Source organism: Nerophis ophidion, linkage group LG22 (genome assembly GCF_033978795.1).
Source record: "Nerophis ophidion isolate RoL-2023_Sa linkage group LG22, RoL_Noph_v1.0, whole genome shotgun sequence".
In the NCBI taxonomy this organism is placed as follows: Eukaryota; Metazoa; Chordata; class Actinopteri; order Syngnathiformes; family Syngnathidae; genus Nerophis; species Nerophis ophidion.
The window spans coordinates 35602124-35626045 of record NC_084632.1 but is presented as its reverse complement, the minus strand read 5'-3'; the positions used below and the strand labels follow the sequence as shown (position 1 = coordinate 35626045).

Below are 23922 nucleotides of genomic sequence, written 5' to 3'. Positions count from 1 at the left end.
CGCTGCACACACACACACACACACACAGCTAAAAAGCGTCTTTAGCCTTTAGCCACACAAACACACGGTGATTCCTTGTTTAAAATTCCCGGAGGTGAAACTTTACTATGGAACAGAGCGGACAAGCGAACATGGATCCCGACCAAATGTCAACCAGCAGTTTTCGGTGAGAAAACTGTGGTAAAAAGTCGCCGTCCATACAGCTGCGGTCAACTTCCCTCAGATACTGGCCTCAAGACACCCGTGGACACACCCCTCCGACTATCAGGTACTATTAAACTCACTAAAACACTAGCAACACAATAGAAAGATAAGGGGTTTCCCAGAATTATCCTAGTAAATGTGTCTAAAAACATCTGAATCCGTCCCAATGCAATCGCTTTTTTTTTTTAAACTTGATATTTTTTTATCCAGCCCAGGGGTAGGGAACCTATGGCTCTCGAGCCAGATGTGGCTCTTTTGATGACTGCATCTGGCTCTCAGATAAATCTTAACTGACATTGCTTAACATGATAAGTAATTAATAATTCTGCTGGTAATCACAGTTTTGATTGATTGATTAAAACTTTTATTAGTAGATTGCACAGTACGGTACATATTCCGTACAATTAACCACTAAATGGTAACACCCGAATAAGTTGTTTAATTTGTTTAAGTCGGGGTCCACGTAATTCAATTCATGGTACGCGTCAAAAACAACGTTGAAAATATAAAACATTCTCATTCATTTCAATCAATCAATCAATCAATGTTTACTTATATAGCCCTAAATCACCAGCGTCCCAAAGGGCCGCACAAACCACCACGACATCCTCGGTAGGCCCACATAAGGGCAAGGAAAACTCACACCCAGCGGGACGTCTGCGACAATAATGACCACGAGAACCCTAGAGAGGAGGAAAGGAATGGATGTCGAGCGGGTCCAACATGACACTGTGAAAGTTCAATCCACAATGGATCCAACACAGTCGCGAGAGTCCAGTCCAAAGCGGAGCCAGCAGGAAACCATCCCAAGCGGAGGCGGATCAGCAGCGCAGAGATGTCCCCAGCCGATACACAGGCAAGCAGTACATGGCCACCGGATCGGACCGGACCCCCTCCACAAGGGAGAGTGGGACATAGGAGAAAAAGAAAAGAAACAGCAGATCAACTGGTCTAAAAAGGGAGTCTATTTAAAGGCTAGAGTATACAAATGAGTTTTAAGGTGAGACTTAAATGCTTCTACTGAGGTGGCATCTCGAACTGTTACCGGGAGGGCATTCCAGAGTACTGGAGCCCGAACGGAAAACGCTCTATAGCCCGCAGACTTTTTTTGGGCTTTGGGAATCACTAATAAGCCGGAGTCCTTTGAACGCAGATTTCTTGCCGGGACATATGGTACAATACAATCGGCAAGATAGGATGGAGCTAGACCATGTAGTATTTCATACGTAAGTAGTAAAACCTTAAAGTCACATCTTAAGTGCACAGGAAGCCAGTGCAGGTGAGCCAGTACAGGCGTAATATGATCAAACTTTCTTGTTCTTGTCAAAAGTCTAGCAGCCGCATTTTGTACCAACTGTAATCTTTTAATGCTAGACATGGGGAGACCCGAAAATAATATGTTACAGTAGTCGAGGCGAGACGTAACAAACGCATGGATAATGATCTCAGCGTCTTTAGTGGACAGAATGGAGCGAATTTTAGCGATATTACGGAGATGAAAGAAGGCCGTTTTAGTAACGCTTTTAATGTGTGACTCAAAGGAGAGAGTTGGGTCGAAGATAATACCCAGATTCTTTACCGTGTCGCCTTGTTTAATTGTTTGGTTGTCAAATGTTAGAGTTGTATTATTAAATAGAGGCCGGTGTCTAGCAGGACCGATAATCAGCATTTCCGTTTTTTTGGCGTTGAGTTGCAAAAAGTTAGCGGACATCCATTGTTTAATTTCATTAAGACACGCCTCCAGCTGACTACAGTCCGGCGTGTTGGTCAGCTTTAGGGGCATGTAGAGTTGGGTGTCATCAGCATAACAGTGAAAGCTAACACCGTATTTGCGTATGATGTCACCTAGCGGCAGCATGTAAATAACAATGTGACCTCGGACTACGTTAAGGTAACGTGTGGAGTTCCCCAGGGTTCGGTCCTTGGCCCTGCACTCTTGTATATTGTATATTGGAATTTTAATCCGGCCATCCGTTTTCTACCCCACCAGCTCAAGAAGTCGCATAAAAAGTATTTCATTTATTATTGGTTAGCTTCAGAATAACAATGTAAGAAAGATTTATCCAGTCAGGTTACATTTTTAAATGTCTTAATTACGTGTTCAGTTTAGTGCAATTTTGTCTACCATCATGCCTTTCAATATTTTCTCATGTTTAAGTCGCTCTGTTTGCCACAAAATCAAAGTGCTGAGTGACACAAATCTAGCGAGCATGTCGGAGTGAAAGTAGCACATCTGATTTTTACTCCACTTTATGTTGTCTGATTGTTTTTATTGTAATTTTTAACATAAATGTGATGCAACATTTTGTTGGATGTCATCACTGGTACAGCAGTGAGATCTTCTTCTAGATTTGTTTTAACTTGAAATAATCCATAAAAAAAACATCTTTCAAATAGCTTAATTTGAGTTTGAGTTTGAGTTTATTTCGAACATGCAACATGATGCATCACAATTTCCAGTTTCTCTTTTCAACATGTTCGAAAAGGAGTAGGAAGAAGCAGAGCTTATTTAATCCTACTTAGTTGAATAACTCTTAATCACCATAGGGAACATTTGGGAGTGGTTGTCATGTGAAAGCCATGTGACTATCTCAGGATACTGCCCAAAATGACAGCGTCAGCTAGAGTAAGCGAGCTCATTTACAAAAGTTTAGTTCCTTTTTTTTTAACAATTAAATCTCATTTTAAATACGTTTTAAATTGTAATACTTTAATAGGGTGTCTAACATTACAGTTCAACTTTTCTTACTGGATTATTTTAATAATCCAGTAAAATATCGCCAGGATACCGGGCGGTTTAGCTCTGTTGGTAGAGTGGCCGTGCCAGCAATTCGAGGGTTGCAGGTTCGATTCCCGCTTCTGCCATCCTAGTCACTGCCGTTGTGTCCTTGGGCAAGACACTTTACCCGCCTGCTCCCAGTGCCACCCACACTGGTTTGAATGTGACTTAGATATTGGGTTTCACTATGTAAAGCGCTTTGAGTCACTAGAGAAAAAGCGCTATATAAATATAATTCACTTCACTTCACTAAAAAGGATAAATGATAAATGGGTTGTACTTGTATAGCGCTTTTCTACCTTCAAGGTACTCAAAGCGCTTTGACACTACTTCCACATTTACCCATTCACACACACATTCACACACTGATGGAGGGAGCTGCCATGCAAGGCGCCAACCAGCACCCATCAGGAGCAAGGGTGAAGTGTCTTGCTCAGGACACAACGGACGTGACGAGGTTGGTACTAGGTGGGATTTGAACCAGGGCCCCTCGGGTTGCGCACGGCCACTCTCCCATGTTATTATACTCCAAAAATGTTGGTCTTACTTAAAAATGCACGCATTTAGTTGTATTCAATGTTAAAAAATATTATATGGCTCTCACAGAAATACATTTTAAAATATTTGGCTTTCATGGCTCTCTCCGCCAAAAAGGTTCCCGACCCCTGATCTAGCCCTTCGCTATCAATATCCTCAAACACGAATCTTTCATCCTTGCTCAAATTAATGGGGAAATTGTCGTTTTCTCGGTCCGAATAGCTGTTTTTGTTGGAGGCTCCCATTAAAAACAATGTGAGGATGTGAGGAGCCCTCACACGGGTGACGTCATCGTCTGCTACTTCCGGTAAAGGCAAGGCTTTTCTGTTAGCGACCAAAAGTTGAGAACTTTATCGTGGATGTTCTCTACTAAATCCTTTCAGCAAAAATATGGCAATATCGCGAAATGATCAAGTATGACACATAGAATAGACCTGCTATCCCCGTTTGAATAAGAAAATCTCATTTCAGTCGGCCTTAAACTCTCACTATTATGTTAGATCCACTATGGACTGGACTTTCACAATATAATGCTACACCCACTCGACGTTTATATATCAATGATGAAATATTAACATTGCAACACATGCCAATACGGCCTTTTTAGTTTACTAAATTGCAATTTTAAATTTCCCGCGAAGTATCCTGTTGAAAACGTCGCGGAATGATGACGCGTGCGTTTGACGTCTCGGGTTGTAGCGGACATTATTTCTCCAGCCCGATCCAAGCTATAAGTAGTCTGCTTTAATCGCATAATTACACAGTATTCTGGACATCTGTGTTGCTGAATCTTTTGCAATTTGTTCACTTAATAATGGAGAAGTCAAAGTAGAAAGATGGAGGTGGGAAGCGTTTAGCCTTTAGCCACACAAACACAGCCGGTGTTTCCTTGTTTAAATTCCCCAAGGTGAAGTTTTAATATGGAACAGAGCGGTCAAGCGTACATGGATCCCGACCACGTGTCAACCGCCAGTTTTTAGTGAGAAAATTGTGGTAATAAGTCGGCTCTTACCGGAGACATCAGCGGAGCTTCCGTCCTGCTGCAGCTGTGTGACTTCCCTCAGAAACACTCGACACACCCGTGGCCACACCCGTCCGACTTTCAGGTACTATTTAATCACTAGCAACACAATAGGCAGATAAGGGATTTTCCAGAATTATCCCAGTAAATTTGTCTAATAACATCTGAATCGCTCCCACTGCAATCGCCTTTTTTTTCTTTTCTAGTCCTTCACTCTAAATTTCCTCATCCACAAATCTTTCATCCTCGCTCAAATTAATGGGGAAATTGTCGCTTTCTCAGTCCTAATAGCTCTTGCTGCTGGAGGCTATGGTTATAAACAATGTGAGGATGTTAGGAGCCCTACAGCCCGTGACATCACGCGCACATCGTCTGCTACTTCCGGTAAAGGCAAGGCTTTTTTATTAGCGACCAAAAGTTGCGAACTTTATCGTCGACGTTCTCTACTAAATCCTTTCAGCAAAAATATGGCGAAATGATCAAGTATGACACAGAATGGACCTGCTATCCCCGTTTAAATAAGAACATCTCATTTCAGTAGGCCTTTAAATTGTACTTATCTGAACAATATCCAGTGTTGTGGTATTTCAATTAACTGGAATCCAGTGTGCTGTGGGGCCCTATTCTAGTCAACCACACCTGAGCCATTAATCAAATCTTTATTAGACATGTAAACAATGTGATAAAGAACATTTAACATTAATCAATCTAGGGATCTAGATATCTGGTCAGGACACTCCTCACTCTTTTGCCATCCCCTTCATTTTTGGTGACTTTATATACCCTGGACCTAGACGTTGAGTCCGCGACATACATGGCGGACAATACTTGATACAGTCTGCTTTGCCAGTCCAAAAGCATTCGGCGATTTCCGTAGTCTTCCCTCAACCGCCAGGTAATACAAAGCACTTGCTACCTTTTTTTATCACATCCACGGGAGCACGCATTCTCGTTGTCTCTCCTTCGACAAATGGACAAAGTTTTTCGCTGAATAGAATCACAGATGACCTGGACATTCGAAAGTTCTCTTGCCGTCTGAGAAGTGTTGTATCCCAAATAGCTGCAATCGCTTTCTCTTAAGGTATTCATGTGTGATTTCTACAAGCAACATTACTTTTGTTGGACTCCTTTCTCCTGCCGACCTCTGACAAATCTATTTTGTCCAGATTTCATGGTGTGCATTTCTGCCTCATCGCCCTTAGTTATCACTTTTTGTCTAATTAAATGTTTTCATTTTTGTAATTCCACCATGTCTCCCGTCCCTGCATCCTTGGGTCACCCCCACTTGACCGAAACCATAACAGAAAGTCCCTTTCCACGTCGGTGGAAACGCTTCCCGCCCACACTGTTTGGTGCCTGGTCTGAGCTGCTGTGATGTAGATGACCATAGTAACTAATTAGATGACCATCGTAACTAATTAGATAACCATAGTAACTACTTAGATGACCATTGTAACTAATTAGATGACCATAGTAACTAATTAGATGACCATCGTAACTAATTAGATTACCTTAGAGACTAATTAGATTACCATGGTAACCTAGTATATCATCCAAAAGCGCAGATTCCAACCATTGAAATACTTTGTAAAGTTCAAGACTTACGGTCGTTAAAAAACCTCAATGCACATAATGACAGCTACATTTTCCATCTTAAAGGCCTACTGAAATGAGATTTTCTTATTTAAACGGGGATAGCAGGTCCATTCTATGTGTCATACTTGATCATTTCACAATATTGCCATATTTTTGCTGAAAGGATTTAGTAGAGAACATCGACAATAAAGTTTGCAACTTTTGGTCGCTAATAAAAAAGCCTTGCCTGTACCGGAAGTAGCAGACGATGTGCGCGTGACGTCACGGGCTGTAGGGCTCCTCACATTGTTTATAATCATAGCCTCCAGCAGCAAGAGCTATTCGGACCGAGAAAGCGCCAATTTCCCCATTAATTTGAGCGAGGATGAAAGATTTGTGGATGAGGAAAGTTAGAGTGAAGCACAAAAAAATAAAAAGAAAAATAAAAAGTGATGGCTCCATGCGGCGGCAGTGGGACCGTTTCAGATGTAATTAGACACATTTACTAGGATAATTCTGGAAGATCCCTTATCTGCTTATTGTTTTAATAGTGTTTTAGTGAGATTGTAAAGTCATACCTGAAATTCGGATGGCTGCGGTGAACGCCAGTGTCTCTGAGAGAAGCCGAGGAGCCAAAATCACAGCTGCCTTTTTGAGCTGCACGAGGAGGTTGCATAATCCACTGAAGTCTCCGGTAAGAGCCGACTTAGTATCACAATTTTCCCATCCAAAAACATGCTGGTTGACGTAGAGAAACACGTTCGCTTGACCGCTCTGTGTTAAAGCGTCACAACAAACAAAGAAACACCGGCTGTGTTTCGGTGCTAAAGGCAGCTTTCCACCAACAGCATTATTCTTTATAGTCTCCATTATTAATTGAACAAATTGCAGAAAATTCAGCAACACAGATGTCCAAATTACTGTGTAATTATGCGATGAAAAGAGACGACTTTTAGCCGTGTTTGGTGCTGGGCTAATAGGTCCGCTACAACCCGAGATGTCAAAAACACATTCCGCGACGTTTTCAACAAGAAACTCCGCGGGAAATTTAAAATTGCCATTTAGTAAACTAAAAAGGCCGTATTGGCATGTGTTGCAATGTTAATATTTCATCATTGATGTATAAACTATCAGACTGCGTAGTAGTGGGTTTCAGTAGGCCTTTCAATCAATCAATCAATCAATCAATGTTTATTTATATAGCCCCAAATCACAAATGTCTCAAAGGACTGCACAAATCATTACGACTACAACATCCTCGGAAGAACCCACAAAAGGGCAAGGAAAACTCACACCCAGTGGGCAGGGAGAATTCACATCCAGTGGGACACCAGTGACAATGCTGACTATGAGAAACCTTGGCGAGGACCTCAGATGTGGGCAACCCCCCCGCCCTCTAGGGGACCGAAAGCAATGGATGTCGAGCGGGTCTAACATGATACTGTGAAAGTTCAATCCATAGTGGCTCCAACACAGCCGCGAGAGTTCAGTTCAAGCGGATCCAAGACAGCAGCGAGAGTCCCGTCCACAGGAAACCATCTCAAGCGGATCAGCAGCGTAGAGATGTCCCCAACCGATACAGGCGAGCGGTCCATCCTGGGTCCCGACGAGCGGTCCATCCTGGGTCTCGACTCTGGACAGCCAGTACTTCATCCATGGTCATCGGACCGGACCCCCTCCACAAGGAGGGGGGGACATAGGAGAAAGAAAAGAAGCGGCAGATCAACTGGTCTAAAAAGGAGGTCTATTTAAAGGCTAGAGTATACAGATGAGTTTTAAGGTGAGACTTAAATGCTTCTACTGAGGTAGCATCTCGAACTGTTACCGGGAGGGCATTCCAGAGTACTGGAGCCCGAACGGAAAACGCTCTATAGCCCGCAGACTTTTTTGGGGCTCTAGGAATCACTAATAAGCCGGAGTCTTTTGAACGCAGATTTCTTGCCGGGACATATGGTACAATACAATCGGCAAGATAGGCTGGAGCTAGACCGTGTAGTATTTTATACGTAAGTAGTAAAACCTTAAAGTCTTTAAAGATCTAAAAAAATTATTTGGGAATGTCCGGCGGGCCACGTTCAAAATTAATTTGCCCAGGTCTGTCTTAAACGATAGTTTAGTGTGGCTGAAACGCGGCTTAGGCTAAATAATTATTTATTTAAGTGGTTAACCGGCTCAAACTGCGATGAGTGGTGACTTGTCCAGGGTGTACACTGCCTTCCGCCCGTTTGTAGCTGAGATAGACACCAGCGCCCCCCCGCCACCCCAAAGGGAGTAAGCGGTAGAAAAATGGATGGATGGGTTATCCGGCTTAGTGTAGACATAGCATGAGACTTTATTTGGATTGTGTCTCCCAAATTCCGGCTGTCTTTTTGTGCTTTTCAGGTTCAAGTTGCAGGTTGCAAATTTGTCGGCGACTCTCCCCCTCCCCCTTTCTGTACACAGGACACTTCTGAGCCCGCCCCCGTGTTTACATTCCCCCTTTCCATATTTGTGCAGTTGAAGGCCCTGGCGCATGCTGGTTTTTTTTTTTTTTTCCTTTTACTGACACGTAAGTGCACTTTAGGCGCTGTCTTCTACTTGATTGAGAATGTGACGATGTGGATGGTGACCCCCCCCCCCCCTCGACCTTGCTCTTCCTCTCCGACACGGCACATGCACGGGTGCTGGGCAGATACCTCTGGGACAGGATGCACGGGGGCTGGGGGGGGGCACGGCTAAGCGGGCCTGTTTCAAAACAGTGGTTGTGGGGAAGGCGGGGATTCGTTGAGGTAGAAAGCGGTTCCAGCAGGGATGTGGGAGGGGAAGAGACGGACGGAAGGGACTGGTAACACCTTCGAAGTCACTTGTTTCTTTTTCTGCGTGTGACGGTCTGAAAAGCGATAGCCGAAGAGGAAATAGAGCTTGTCGGATTTGTTCTATCTCCCTTTCTGTTGCTTCCTTTTTTTTTTTTTTTTATTTCTTGTCCCTGAGTCTCTTTCCTTCCTGCTTGACAGCTTGAAAATGGAAAAGGTGGAAGTTTTCTACTGACGACAGGTAGAGTACGCTGGGATTTATACTCTTGATTTATTCTAAAAACCCCGTTTCCATATGAGTTGGGAAATTGTGTTAGATGTAAATATAAAAGGAATACAATGATTTGCAAATCCTTTTCAACCCATATTCAATTGAATGCACTACAAAGACAAGATATTTGATGTTCAAACTCACAAACTTAATTTTATTTTCTTTTTTTGCAAATAATAATTAACTTAGTATTTCATGGCTGCAACACGTGCCAAAGTAGTTGGGAAAGGGCATGTTCACCACTGTGTTACATCACCTTTTCTTTTAACAACACTCAATAAACGTTTGGGAACTAAGGAAACTAATTGTTGAAGCTTTGAAAGTGGAATCCTTTCTCATTCTTGTTTTATGTAGAGCTTCAGTCGTTCAACAGTCTGGGGTCTCCGCTGTCGTATTTTACGCTTCATAATGCGCCACACATTGTTGATGAGGGACAGGTCTGGACTGCAGGCGGACCAGGAAAGTACCTGTACTCTTTTTTTTTACGAAGCCACGCTGTTGTAACACGTGCTGAATGTGTCTTGTTGAAATAAGCAGGGGCGTCCATGATTAGATGGCAGCATATGTTGTTCCAAAACCTGTTTTTACCTTTCAGCATTAATGGTGCCTTCACAGATGTACAAGTTACCCATGCCTTGGGCATTAATGCACCCCCGTACCATCACAGATGCTGGCTTTTGAACTTTGCATCGATAACAGTCTGGCTGGTTTGCATCCCCTTTGGTCCGGCTGACACGATGTCGAATATTTCCAAAAACAATTTCAAATGTGGACTCGTCAAACCACAGAACACTTTTCCACTTTGCACTAGTTCATCTTAGATGATCTCAGGCCCAGAGAAGCCGGCGGCGTTTCTGGATGTTGTTGATAAATGGCCTCCGCTTTGCATAGTAGAGCTTTAACTTGCACTTACAGATGTGGCAATTAACTGTATTTAGTGACAGTGGTTTTCTGAAATGTTCCTGAGCCCATGTGGTGATATAATTTAGAGATTGATGTCGGTCATTCAATGTTGGTTTCCGGCCATTGCGCTTATGTTGAGTGATTTCTCCAGATTCTCTGAACCTTTTGATGATATTATGGACCGTAGATGTTGAAATCCCTAAATGTCTTGCAATTGCACTTTGAGAATCATTGTTCTTAAACTATTTGACTATTTGCTCACGCAGTTGTGGACAAAGGGGTGTACCTCGCCCCATCCTTTCTTGTGAAAGACTGAGCATTTTTTGGGAAGCTGTTTTTATACCCAATCATGGCACCCACCTGTTCCCAATTAGCCTGCACACCTGTGGGATGTTCCAAATAAGTGTTTGTTGACCATTCATCAACTTTATTAGTATTTATTGCCAACTTTCCCAACTTCTTTGTCACGTGTTGCTGGCATCAAATTCTAAAGTTAATGTTTATTTGCAACAAAAAATGTTCTTCCACTCACGCTTAATGGTTGTGTCAAGCTATTTATTGGCAAACAACTCTGTTTACTCTTTTTAAATCAAAATGACAAAAGAAAGTACCCAAATGACCCGGATCTAAATTGACTTTGATCTGATAACATGCTCAAAAGTTGACACAAACAGGCTTGAATGGCTCATCAAGGTTCCAATCCTCACCTGTGACATGTTTGTTTGTAATTAATGTGTGTGTATAAAAGGTCAGTGAGTTTCTGGGCTTCTAACAGACCATTTCATCCAGAATGGTTGCCCCGGGAGATTTTCGGGAGGGGCACTGAAAATCGGGAGGGTTGGCAAGTATGCTAATTAATAGTGAATATGTGTTCCCCATACTAAAGTGTTACCAAACATTAAACTGTAAAAATTATAAATTCATAAAATACATCAGATAAAATAAAATGGACTAAAATCTCTCAACTCGAATGCTGATTTAAAACCCAAAGAGTAAAAATAGGTTTTAAGACGTGATTTAAAACTCATTAGAGAGGGAGTCCGAAAAGCAAGAAAGATATTGTTCCAAAGATTGGAAGCCACAGCCAAAAACGCCAAGTGGTTAGGGCAGGGGTCGGGAACCTTTTTGGCTGAGAGAGCCACGAGGCCAAATATTTTAAAATGTATTTCCGTAAGAGCCATATAATATTTTTTTTAACACTAAACACAAATAAATGCGTGCATTTTTAAGTAAGACCAACATTTCTAGAGTATAATAGGTCTCTTATTCTTTGTAATAACATTGTTATTCTGAACTTAACTGTGGAGGGGGCGTGGCCTGCCGGCCTGCAGTGAACTGGGGTGTGGCAGGACCGGCCTCTGAATAAGCGACAGGTGCGTAAATGGCCTACCTGGGCCTTGTTATCTAATCACCTGTCGCTCTGTTATAAGCAGCAGCTAGGAGGAGAGACGGGGTTGGGGCTGGAGCCAGAGCGCGAGCGAAAACGAAAGAGAAAAAGACAATTGCTGGAAAGCAACCGAGAGACTTATTGAAAAATAAAACAATATTGTAACCCTGAAACAGGCTCTCATGCCGGTGCTTGGTGGTCTGAAGAACCCCCAGGAGGGCAAGACCCACACTAACCATTAATAAATAAATAACTTCTTACCATTAATGCAACTTTTTGAACAAATGCGGTGGGAAATGGATGGATGGATTAAAAATGCATGAGAATGTTTTATATTTTTAACACTATGATCACAAGTGGAATTATTCATTACTTATCGTGTTAAGCAATGCCAGCTCAGATTTATCCGAGAGCCAGATGCAGTCATCAAAAGAGCCACATCTGGCTCCCGAGCCATAGGTTCCCTACCCCTGGGTTAGGGTGTCCCCACTGAGATTGGTAGGTAGTGAGTCCAAACCCCGGCCGAGTCATACCAAAGACTATAAAAATGGGACCCATTACCTCCCTGCTTGGCACTCAGCATCAAGGGTAGTAATTGGGGGTTAAATCACCAAAAATGATTCCCGGGCGCGGCCACTGCTGCTGCTCACTGCTCCCCTCACCTCCCAGGGGGGTGAACAAGGCAATAGGTCAAATGCAGAGAATAATTTCGCCACACTTAGTGTGTGTGTGACTATCATTGGTAAATTACCTTTTTAACTTGTGGGGCTTTTTTGAAAAGGTCTGACATATATTGTGGCGCTAATCCGTTAAGGGATTTAAAGACAAACGACAATATTTTTAAGTGAATTCTAAAATGGGAGCCAGTAAAGAAGAATGCTAAAATGGGGGTCATGTATTCATGTTTTTTTAGTGCCAGTTAAAAGGTGAACAGCAGGATTTTGGACTAACTGCAATGGAGCGATCGAGGCCTGGTTCATTCCAACGTAGAGGGAGTTGCAGTAGTCCAAACGTGATGAAATAAAAGCATGCTCAATGTCATTGAAAGATAAAATTGATTTAATTTTTGCTAAAAGTCTTAGATGATTAAAAACTCAATCTTAAAGCAGAGTTAACCTGCTGCTCCAATTTAAAATCACCGTCGAACTTAAAACCAAGATTTGTGACTGTTGGTTTTCAAATAAGGCATCAGGGGGTCCCGGTCACTGGGGGGAGCATTCTGTTAGACCAGGGGTCGGGAACCTTTTTGGCCGAGAAAGCCAAAAAGCCAAATATTTTAAAATGTATTTCCGTAAGAGCCATATTTTTTTTTTTAACACTGAACACAACTAAACGCGTGCATTTTTAAGTAAGACCAACATTTCTAGAGTATAATAGGTCTCTTATTCTTTGTAATAATGTTATCAAGCTAACTGTGGAGGGGGCGTAGCCTGCGGGCCTGCAGCAAACTAGGGTGTGCCAGGACCGGCCTCGAAATAAGCGAAAGGTGCGTAAATGGCCCACCTGGGCCATGTTATCTAATCACCTGTCACTCTGTTATAAGCAGCAGCCAGGAGGAGGGACGGGGTTGGGGCTGGAGCCAGAGTGCGAGCGAGAACAAAAGAGAAAAATACAATTGCTGGAAAGAAACTGAGAGACTTATTGAAAAATAAAATCAATCAATCAATCAATGTTTATTTATATAGCCCCAAATCACAAATGTCTCAAAGGACTGCACAAATCATTACGACTACAACATCTTCGGAAGAACCCACAAAAGGGCAAGGAAAACTCACACCCAGTGGGCAGGGAGAATTCACATCCAGTGGGACGCCAGTGACAATGCTGACTATGAGAAACCTTGGAGAGGACCTCAGATGTGGGCAACCCCCCCCCCCTCTAGGGGACCGAAAGCAATGGATGTTGAGCGGGTCTAACATGATACTGTGAAAGTTTAATCCATAGTGGCTCCAACACAGCCGCGAGAGTTCAGTTCAAGCGGATCCAAGAGAGCAGCAAGAGTCCTGTCCACAGGAGACCATCTCAAGCGGAGTCGGATCAGCAGCGTAGAGATGTCCCCAACCGATACAGGCGAGCGGTCCATCCTGGGTCCCGACGAGCGGTCCATCCTGGGTCTCGACTCTGGACAGCCAGTACTTCATCCATGGTCATCGGACCGGACCCCCTCCACAAGGGAGGGGGACACATAGGAGAAAGAAAAGATGCGGCAGATCAACTGGTCTAAAAAGGAGGTCTATTTAAAGGCTAGAGTATACAGATGAGTTTTAAGGTGAGACTTAAATGCTTCTACTGAGGTAGCATCTCGAACTGTTACCGGGAGGGCATTCCAGAGTACTGGAGCCAGAACGGAAAACGCTCTATAGCCCGCAGACTTTTTTTGGGCTCTAGGAATCACTAATAAGCCGGAGTCTTTTGAACGCAGATTTCTTGCCGGGACATATGGTACAATACAATCGGCAAGATAGGCTGGAGCTAAACAATATTGTAACCCTGAACCAGGCTCTCATGTCGGTGCTTGGTGGTCTGAAGAACCCCCAGGAGGGCAAGCCCCACACTAACTAATAATAAATAACTTCTTACCATAAACGCAACTTTTTGAACAGTTGTGGTAGAAAACGGACGGTTGGATTAAAAATGCATGAGAATGTTTTATATTTTGAACATTATTTTTAACACTGTGATTACAAGTGGATTTATTCATTACTTATCGTGTTCAGCAATGACAGCTCAGATTTATCCGAGAGCCGGATGCAGTCATCAAAAGGGCCACATCTGGCTCGCGAGCCATAGGTTCCCTACCCCTGTGTTAGACTGTTGAGTCAAATAAACTGATTTCCGTCTTGTTCCTATTTAAGTTTTGAAAGTTTACCGCAGTTTGTCGGCACACCTGAATGGGTGAGACCTGTTATGTGATCTTACCATGCATGTCTGGTATTTATTTCCTCTATGTGCTCCTATAGTCCTGGTATGCACTGCATGTGTGGATGCACTCTGATCAGAAGTGTTGATTGATTGATTGATTGAAACTTTTATTAGTAGATTGCACAGTACACTACATATTCCGTACAATTGACCACTGAATGGTAACACCCGAAGTTTAGTCGGGGTCCACGTTAATCAATTCATGGTGTACATGAGTCGTATATATTTTAGGCTCATAAAACAAATAATGACACAATTTCAATTTTATACATAAAATGCCAACTAATGTCAATGTATAAACTCTTTCTGAGGCAGTCCATACAGCCCTAAATCACGAGTGTCTCAAAGGTCTGCACAAACCACAACGACATCCTCGGTTCAGATCCCACATCAGGACAAGGAAAAACTCAACCCAACGGGACAATGAGAAACCTTGGAGAGGACCACATCTGTGGTCAACATCAACAACAACACATCAACAACATCCATTTTCTGGATGTGGTTGATAAATGGCTTTTGTTTTGCATAGTAGAGCTTTAACTTGCACTTACAGATGTAGCGACCAACTGTATTTAGTGACTGTGGTTTTCTGAAGTGTTCCTGAGCCCATGTGGTGATATCCTTTAGAGATTGATGTCGGTTTTTGATACAGTGCCGTCTGAGGGATCATTCAATGTTGGTTTCCGGCCATGCCGCTCACGTGGAGTGATTTCTCCAGATTCTCTGAACCTTTTGATGATATTATGGACCGTAGATGTTGAAATCCCTAAATTTCTTGCAAATGTACTTTGAGAATCGTTGTTCTTAAACTGTTTGACTACTTGCTCACGCAGTTGTGGACAAAGGGGTGTACCTCGCCCCATCCTTTCTTGTGAAAGACGGAGCATTTTTTTGGGAAGCTGTTTTTATACCCAATCATGGCACCCACCTGTTCCCAATTAGCCTGCACACCTGTGGGATGTTCCAAATAAGTGTTTGATGAGCATTCCTCAACTTGATCAGTATTTATCTTATCTTTGTAGTGTGTTCAATTGAATATGGGTTGACAATGATTTGCGAATCACATCTAACACAATTTCCCAACTCATATGGAAACGGGGTTTGTGTATGGATGTATATATTTTTTTCTTTTTTGACCCTGTGTAAATTAAGAAGAAGAAAAAGAAAAACTGTAAATGCAACCTATTTTCATGAACTTGCTCAATTACTTTGCTTACCAGCATGCCTCTGACAAGTAGTGTATTGTGTGGTCTGTTAAAGTATAACGGTAAGGGTGAATGAGAATGCTTGACTTGTGTTCTCTGTAGGCCTGAGCAATCAGTCCCTTATGACCTCAGGCAGACTTGTCTGACAGACATGTTCTCTGCGTCACATGCCCACTTACAAAAACACACACGGAGACAGCCTAGTACTGTACACTTCTTCAGGAAGGGTGTCAGGGGAGATGGCAACGGTCCAATGTTTATTTGGACAAAACCCAAAAGCAGGGAAGATGGCATGCGGTCTAATTCGTAAATACAAAACAGAATACAATGGTTTGCTAATCCTTTTCAACCTATATTCAATTGAATAGACTGCAAAGGCAAGATACTTAACGTTCAAACTAGTAAACTTTGTTATTTTTTGCAAATATTAGCTCATTTGGAATTTGATGCCTGCGACATGTTTTAAAAAAAAGCTGACATACGTGGCAAAAAAGACTGAGAAGGTTGAGGAATGCTCAACAAATACTTAATTTGGAACATCCCACAAGTGAACAGGCTAATTGGGAACCGGTGGGTGCCATGATTGGGTGTAAAAGTGAAGTGAATTATATTTATATAGCGCTTTTCTCAAGTGACTCAAAGCGCTTTACATAGTGACACCCAATATCTAAGTCACATTTAAACCAGTGTGGGTGGCACTGGGAGCAGGTGGGTAAAGTGTCTTGCCCAAGGACACAACGGCAGTAACTAGGATGGCACAAGCGGGAATCGAACCTGCAACCCTCAAGTTGCTGGCACGGCCACTCTACCAACTGAGCTATGCCGCTTCCATGACAAGGATGAGGCGAGGGTCACCACTTTGTGAACAAATGCGTGAGCAAATTGTCGAACAGTTTAAGAACAACATTTCTCAACGAACTACCGCAAGGAATTTAGGGATTTCACCATCTATGATGCGTGAAGTGAAGTGAAGTGAATTATATTTATATAGCGCTTTACATAGTGACACCCAATATCTAAGTTACATTTAAACCAGTGTGGGTGGCACTGGGAGCAGGTGGGTAAAGTGTCTTGCCCAAGGACACAACGGCAGTAACTAGGATGGCACAAGCGGGAATCGAACCTGCAACCCTCAAGTTGCTGACACGGCCACTCTACCAACTGAGCTATGCCGCGTAATATCATTAAAAGGTCCAGAGAATATAGAGAAATCACTGTGACCTTCGAACACTCAAGCGGTACTGCATCAAAAACTGACATCAGTGTGTAAAGGATATCACCACATGGGCTCAGGAACGCCTCAGAAAACCACTGTCATTAACTACAGTTCATCACTACAAGCTACAACTCTCCTATGCAAAGCCAAAGCAATTTATCAACAACACCCAGAAACTGGCCTGAGCTCATCTAAGATGGACTGATGCAAAGTGGAAAAGTGTTCTGTGGTCTGACGAGTCCATATTTCAAATTGTTTTTTAGAAACTGTGGACATGGTGTCCTGGGGATCAAAGATGAAAAGAACCACCCGGACTTATAGGCACACAGTTCAAAAGCCAGCATCTGTGATGGTATGGGGGTGAATTAGTGCCCCAGGCACTAGTGGTTAGAGCGCCCGCCCTGAGATGGGTAGGTTGTGAGTTCAAACCCCGGCCGAGTCATACCAAAGACTATAAAAATGGAACCCATTTACATCCCTGCTTGGCACTCAACATCAAGGGTTGGAATTGGGGGTTAAATCACCAAAAATGCTTCCTGGGCGCAGAACAGCTGCTGCCCACTGCTCCCTTCACCTCCCAGGGGGTGAACAAGGGGATGGGTCAAATGCAGAGGACACATTTCACCACACCTAGTGTGTGTGTAAAAATCATTGGTACTTTAACTTAACTTTAACTTAACTTTTACAATGGAGTTCAGGGTGCCAGCGCACTGAAGTTTGTGAAGTTTACGAACGTACACCTGGTGCAGCCACCCTGGCTGGCCACTGTTCCACTCATCACCCTAATAAAACTCACTCACTTTCATCCGGGTCGTGGCACCATTGTCATTCCAAGTATACCAAAGCGCCATTTAACACAGACCACTTGTAGCAGCTTTGCATGGTGTATCGATCTTCCCTTACTGCCACCCCTCCGAGCAGGGTGTGAACCTTCCATCCATCCATCTTTTTTCTACCGCTTGTCCCTTTCGGGGTCTTGGGGGGTGCTGGAGCCTATCTCAGCCGCATTCGGGTGGAAGGCGGCGTACACCCTGGACAAATCGCCACCTCATCCCAGGGCCAACACAGATAGACAGACAACATTCACACTTACATTCACACACTTGGGCCGATTTAGTGTTGCCAAGCAATCTATTCCCAGGGAGAGGAAGCCGAAGTACCCGGAGGGAACCCACGCAGTCACGGGGAGAACATACAAACTCCACACAGAAAGATCCTGAGCACGGGATTGAACCCAGGACTGCTCAGGACCATTGTATTGCGAGGCACGTGCATTAACCTTTGTCCCACCGTGCACACTTATCTCTCAATTGGGCAACGTAGGGTAGCACAGTGGAACAGGGGTTAGTGCATATACCTCACAATACGAAGGTCTTGAGTAGTCCTGGGTTCAATCTTGGGCTCGGGATCTTTCTGCGTGGAGTTTGAATGTTCTCCCCGTGACTGCATGGGTTCCCTCCGGGTACTCAGGCTTCCTCCCCCCGCCAAAAAACATGCACCTGGGGATAGGTTGATTGGTAACTCTAAGTTGGCCCTAGTGTGTGAATGTGAGTGTGAATGTTGTCTGTCTATCTGTGTTGGCCCTGTGATGAGCTGGCGACTTGTCCAGGGTGTACCCTGCCTCCCGCCCGAATGCAGCTGAGATAAGCTCCAGCACCCCCCGCGACCCCAAAAGGGACAAGCGGTAGGAAAATGGATGGATGCTAGTACATTCTTTGAGGTTTACGAAGGTACGCCTGCCGCAGCCACAAACTAAGCACAGTTATTATGTCTTCACAGTTGAACACCGACGGCCCGTGCTCAGAAGAGGATGAGGGGGACCAATTATGAGGAAGACTCTTCAAGAACCCAGCTGCAGTGAACGAGTCCATCTTCCAGTAGTAATCCAAGTAATTCAGGCCTTGACTACCAGCACAACACACAACCAGGCGAGCTGGCAACAGGACTTCTTGGGGGCATGACTGAGCTGGAGTCGTCATCCGATGAAACAAAGAAGGGGATGTCTGGAAATGGAGAGGCTTTCTCCAAGGAAAGGGAGACTGACATCCTGGAAGATGAAAATGGAAGAGATAGTGTGGCAGCTTCTTTGTCTTTTTCAGGCAATAGTTCTTCCTTTTCCTACAACACCTTGTCTGGCAACGAGCCCAGGACATCAGCTGGTGTTGACAACTTCACTCACACCTCGGTTCAGCGGCGAATGAAAACTGATAATAGCTTGGCATTCAATGGAGAATATGGCTCAGACGAGGCGTCACCTTTACCGTCTCCTCAGACACCGACCGGAGGGATCAGCAGCCAAGATCATGGAGGTCTGCTGAACCATGGACACAAGTGCACGGATGCGTTAGACTCAACTTATACCACACATGCCAGTCGAGAGGATGAGTTAGCCTCATTATCGACAGACATTGATGACTCCATAGAACAACTGAACCAACTGATTCTAGATTTGGACCCTACTTTTATTCCTGCTCTTCCTGGCTCGGACCGCCTGTCCCGATCCACCTCCCTCAACAGCGGATGCCTCAGTGATAAAGGAAATACTCATGTGACTGGTAAGACCTTTAAAATTTTAATGCGTGGGTTCCCTTCCAGGTACTCCGGCTTCCTCACATTACCAAAGACATGCACCTGGGGATAGGTGGATTGGCAACACTGAATTGGCACTAGAGTGTGAATGTTGTCTGTCTATCTGTGTTGGCCCTGGGATGAGGTGGCGACTGGTCCAGGGTGTCACTCGAACGAGTATGACGATCCTCCTGGTAGGAGGGTATCCCTTTATGGAGGATGCCTGTGCGTGACTTTGTTTAACGTGGGGAGACTGGTGCACAGACAGTCACCACACGATCCTTGACAGAATCGGGTCAGGGTCCAGGGGCATGGAGTCCAGGACGACTGGGGACCCTTTTCTGCTGCAGCCTTCAACCGCCATTGTGGTAGTTCTTAAAGGCCTACTGAAATGAGATGTTCTTATTTAAAAGGGAATTGCAGGTCCATTCTATGTGTCATACTCGATCATTTCGCGATATCGCCATATTTTTGCTGAAAGGATTTAGTAGAGAACATCGACGATAAAGTTTGCAACTTTCGGTCGCTAATAGAAAAGCCCTGCCTTTTCCGGAAGTATGTGCGCGTGACGTCATGAGTTGCAGGTCTCCACACATATTCACATTGTTTATAATGAGAGCCACCAGCAGTAAGAGCGATTCGGACCGAGAAAGCGACAATTTCCCCATTAATTTGAGCGAGGATGAAAGATTCGTGAATTAGGATATTGATAGTGAAGGACTAGAAAAAAAAAATGTGAGCATTCCAGATGTAATTAGACACATTTACTAGGATAATTCTGGAAGATTCCTTGTCTGCTTATTGTTTTAATAGTGTTTTAGTGAGATTCTAAAAACATACCTGAACGTCGGATGGCTGCGGTGAACGCCAGTGTCTCTCAGAGAAGCCAATGGAGGAGCCAAGATCACAACTGCCTTTTTGACAGCTGCAGGAGGAAGTCCCATAATCCACTGATTTCTCCGGTCGGACTTAATATTACAATTTTCTCATCCAAAAACATGCTGGTTGACGTAGAGAAACATATTCGCTTGACCGCTCTGTGTTAAAGCTTCACAACAAACAAAGAAACACCGGCTGTGTTTCGGTGCTAAAGACAGCTGCAATCCACCGCTTTCCACCAACAGCATTCTTATTTATAGTCGCCATTATTAATTGAACAAATTGCAAATGATTCACAAACACAGATGTCCAAAATACTCTGTAATTCCGTCATGAACAGAGACGACTTTTAGCCGTGTTTGGTGCTATGCTAATATGTCCCCTCCAACTCGTGACGTCACGCGTACGTGTCATCATACGCCACGTTTTCAACATGAAACTCGCGGGAAATTTAAAATCGCAATTTAGTAAACTAAAAAGGCCGTATTGGCATGTGTTGCAATGTTAATATTTCATCATTGATAAACTATCAGACTGCGTGGTCGGTAGTAGTGGGTTTCAGTAGGCCTTTTAAATCTAACATCTTCCACCATTGAGGTCTTCAGCGTATCCCCGTCTAGGGGGCAGTCAGGTACTAGGCCTTTGCCAAGGGCCACCTGGGGTAACAGTAGTAAAGGGGTTAACCCCCTAGGACCCCATAGCCTCCCCTGCCGGATGCACTTTAACGTCATGCTCAGGAAACAAGGGTCCTGGGTATGTCCAGGGTGTACACCGCCTTCCGCCCGAATGCAGCTGAGATAGGCTCCAGCACCCCCCGCGACTCCGAAAGGGACAAGCGGTAGGAAATGGTTGGATGGATGGATTATCCATCGTCACACCTCCTGGTTCCCCCGGCACCTCAAAAACCCTCAAATCGAGACTCCAAACATCCCAGAACAAGCTAGTCCGGTTACTTTTAGACCTCCACCCCAGATCACACCTCAATCCAACCCACTTCTCCAAAGCGGGCTGGCTCAGGGTGGAGGACAGAGGAAACCAACTTGCACTGAGCCTAGTCTATAAAATCCGCTACACCTCCCTGATACCGAAGTACTTGTCAAACTAATTCCATAACGTAAATGACCGCCATAACCACAACACCAGGGGGAGCTCCACAAACCACGTTAAACCCAGATTCCGATCTAACAAAGGTCTTAACTCATTCTCCTTCTATGCCACATCAATGTGGAATGCACTCCCAACAGGTATAAAAGTAAGTGCATCTCTATCTTCCTTCAAAACCAGGCAACTACAACACTTTACTAATACCCTCCTCCATTCACATCCTATCTCCCCGGATTGTAAATAACCTAATGTAAATAATCAAATGTACTTCTAATGTATATACTGTACTTGTTCTTATGCTATCTGAACTCACTATGTTCTCTGTGTCCATTTCTCTGTTGATGCAATTGTTGATGACTGAAGTTCTGATATCAACCAAAGCTTCTCATCCCACCCCCCGGATTGTAAATAATGTAAATAATACAATGTACATACTATGATGATTAACTTGTGGTGGGATGGCTGTATTATGCTGATAGTATATATTTGTACCATGAATTGATTAACGTGGTCCCCGATTTAAAAAAGTTGAAAAACGTATTGGGGTGTTACCATTTAGTGGTCAATTGTACGGAATATGTACTGTACTGTGCAATCTACTGATAAAAGTTTCAATCAATCAATCAAAGAAGCAGGCTTTATGGTAATAATAGGGGGTAGAAGTCTCAGTAGAGTAGCTGTCTCACTGAGGAAACCCCCCCCCCCGTTAATTTCAAGCATTTAGATACTGTACAGCAGGGGTGCCCATTACGTCGATCGCGAGCTACCAGTCGACCGTGTCAGTCGATCTCCAGCCAGGCTTTAAAAAAAGATAGACCTAAAAATTAGTGATCATCAATCTTCACCAAGACGTCACTTAAATGACATTCACGGTACCGGAGGGTCTTGTGAGATGACGCTGGCTGCTGCAAGATCATTATTATGAAAATATGACCGACAGGAAGGCGAGAAACACTTTTTATTTCAACAGACTCTCGCGCCGTACCTTCCGTCAAAACTCTAAAGGCCGACTGCACATTTCCTATCTTCACAATAAAAGCCCTGCTTCATGCTGCCTGCGCTAACTAAATACAGAGTCTCGGAAAACTGGCGTGCACAAGCGATCCCTCAGAAAGCTGGCGTGCACATCACTTGTGCACGCCAGCTTTCTGAGACTCTTATTTTGTTAGCGCAGGCAGCATGAAGCAGGGCTTTTATTGAGAAGATAGGAAATGTGCAGTCGGCCTTTAGAGTTTTGACGGAAGGGACGGCGCGAAAGTCTGTTGAAATAAAAAGTGTTTCTCGCCTTCCTCTCTGTCATTTTTTCATAATAATGAACTGGCAGCAGCCAGCGTCATCTCACAAGACCCTCGGGTGCCGTGAATGTCAATCAAGCAAGCTACGGAATTTGCCGCCAATGTTTTTCTTGTAAAGTGTATGGAAGCTGGATGAATTAGATGCCAAAAACCAACCACTTTCATGTGGTATTGTACAGAAAGGACAACTTTTTTTCTCCTCCATTTGAAAATGTGGGCGTTATCATCATTACTGTCTGATTCCAATCAATGCAAGTCATCAGAATCAGGTAATACACCAACTTATATTCTTGTCTTTGTGAAAGAAAGACATCTATATGTGTTACACATGCTTGTATTATCATTAAACACATTTAACTTGTTTACAAAAATGTCTCTTTCATAAATAAATAAATATAAATGATATATATAAATGAGGTAGATCCCCTCGAGTTGGTCAATTGAAAAGTAGCTCGCCTGCAGAAAAAGTGTGGGCACCCCTGCTGTACAGTGTACCGGTCCCAGTACTAAAAGTATTTTGATACTTTTCTAAATAAAGGGGACCAAAATTGCATTATTGGCTTTATTTTACCAAACAATCTTAAGGTACATTAAAAAAATGTTTCTCATTGCAAGTTTGTCCTTAAATAAAATAGTGAACATACAAGACAACTTGTCTTTTAGTAGTAAGTAAACAAACACAGGCTCCTAATTAGTCTGCTGACATATGCAGTAACATATTGTGTCATTTTCTATTGTATTATTTTGTCAAAACTATTATGGACAAGCGGTAGAAAATGGATTATTAATGTACTTGTTCGTTAACTTTTAATATCTGCTTACTTTCTATTTTAACATGTTCTATTTACACTTTTGTTATAATGTAATAATCACTCATTCTGCTGTTGTTTGGATGCTTTACATTAGTTTTGGATGATACCACACATTTGGGTATCAATCCGATACCAAGTCGTTACAGGAGCATACATTGGTCATATTCATAGTTCTCATGTGTCCAGGGACTTATTTCCTAAGTTTGCAAACATAATATACATTAAAAAAAAAACGAAAAAAGATGTTTTTTATGCCAAAAAATATCGACGCAATCTTAGTAGTATCGACTAGATACGCTAATGTACTTGGTATCATTACAGTGGATGTTAGGTGTAGATCCACCAATGGCGTTTGTTTATATTTTTACGCCGGTGAGCTATGGTGTGTAGTGAAGCATGTTTAGGTATGATACTTGTTAGAAACTTACTTTATTTGTCACCATGGAGACGAG

The 23922-nt window shown here is 43.4% G+C and overlaps 1 protein-coding gene across 2 annotated transcripts in view; it reads left to right on the top strand.

Annotated features, from left to right (window-relative positions):
* The first annotated feature begins 8877 nt into the window (after positions 1-8877).
* Positions 8878-23922, top strand: part of tns3.2 (tensin 3, tandem duplicate 2) — a 124932-nt gene continuing 109887 nt past the window's right edge. For both annotated transcript variants that reach the window (XM_061883772.1, XM_061883771.1), the window contains exons 1-2: positions 8878-9149; positions 18592-19367. In XM_061883772.1, the coding sequence (XP_061739756.1) occupies positions 18770-19367 (598 nt within the window). In that variant the 5' untranslated portion in view covers positions 8878-9149; positions 18592-18769. The remainder of the gene's footprint in view (positions 9150-18591; positions 19368-23922) is intronic.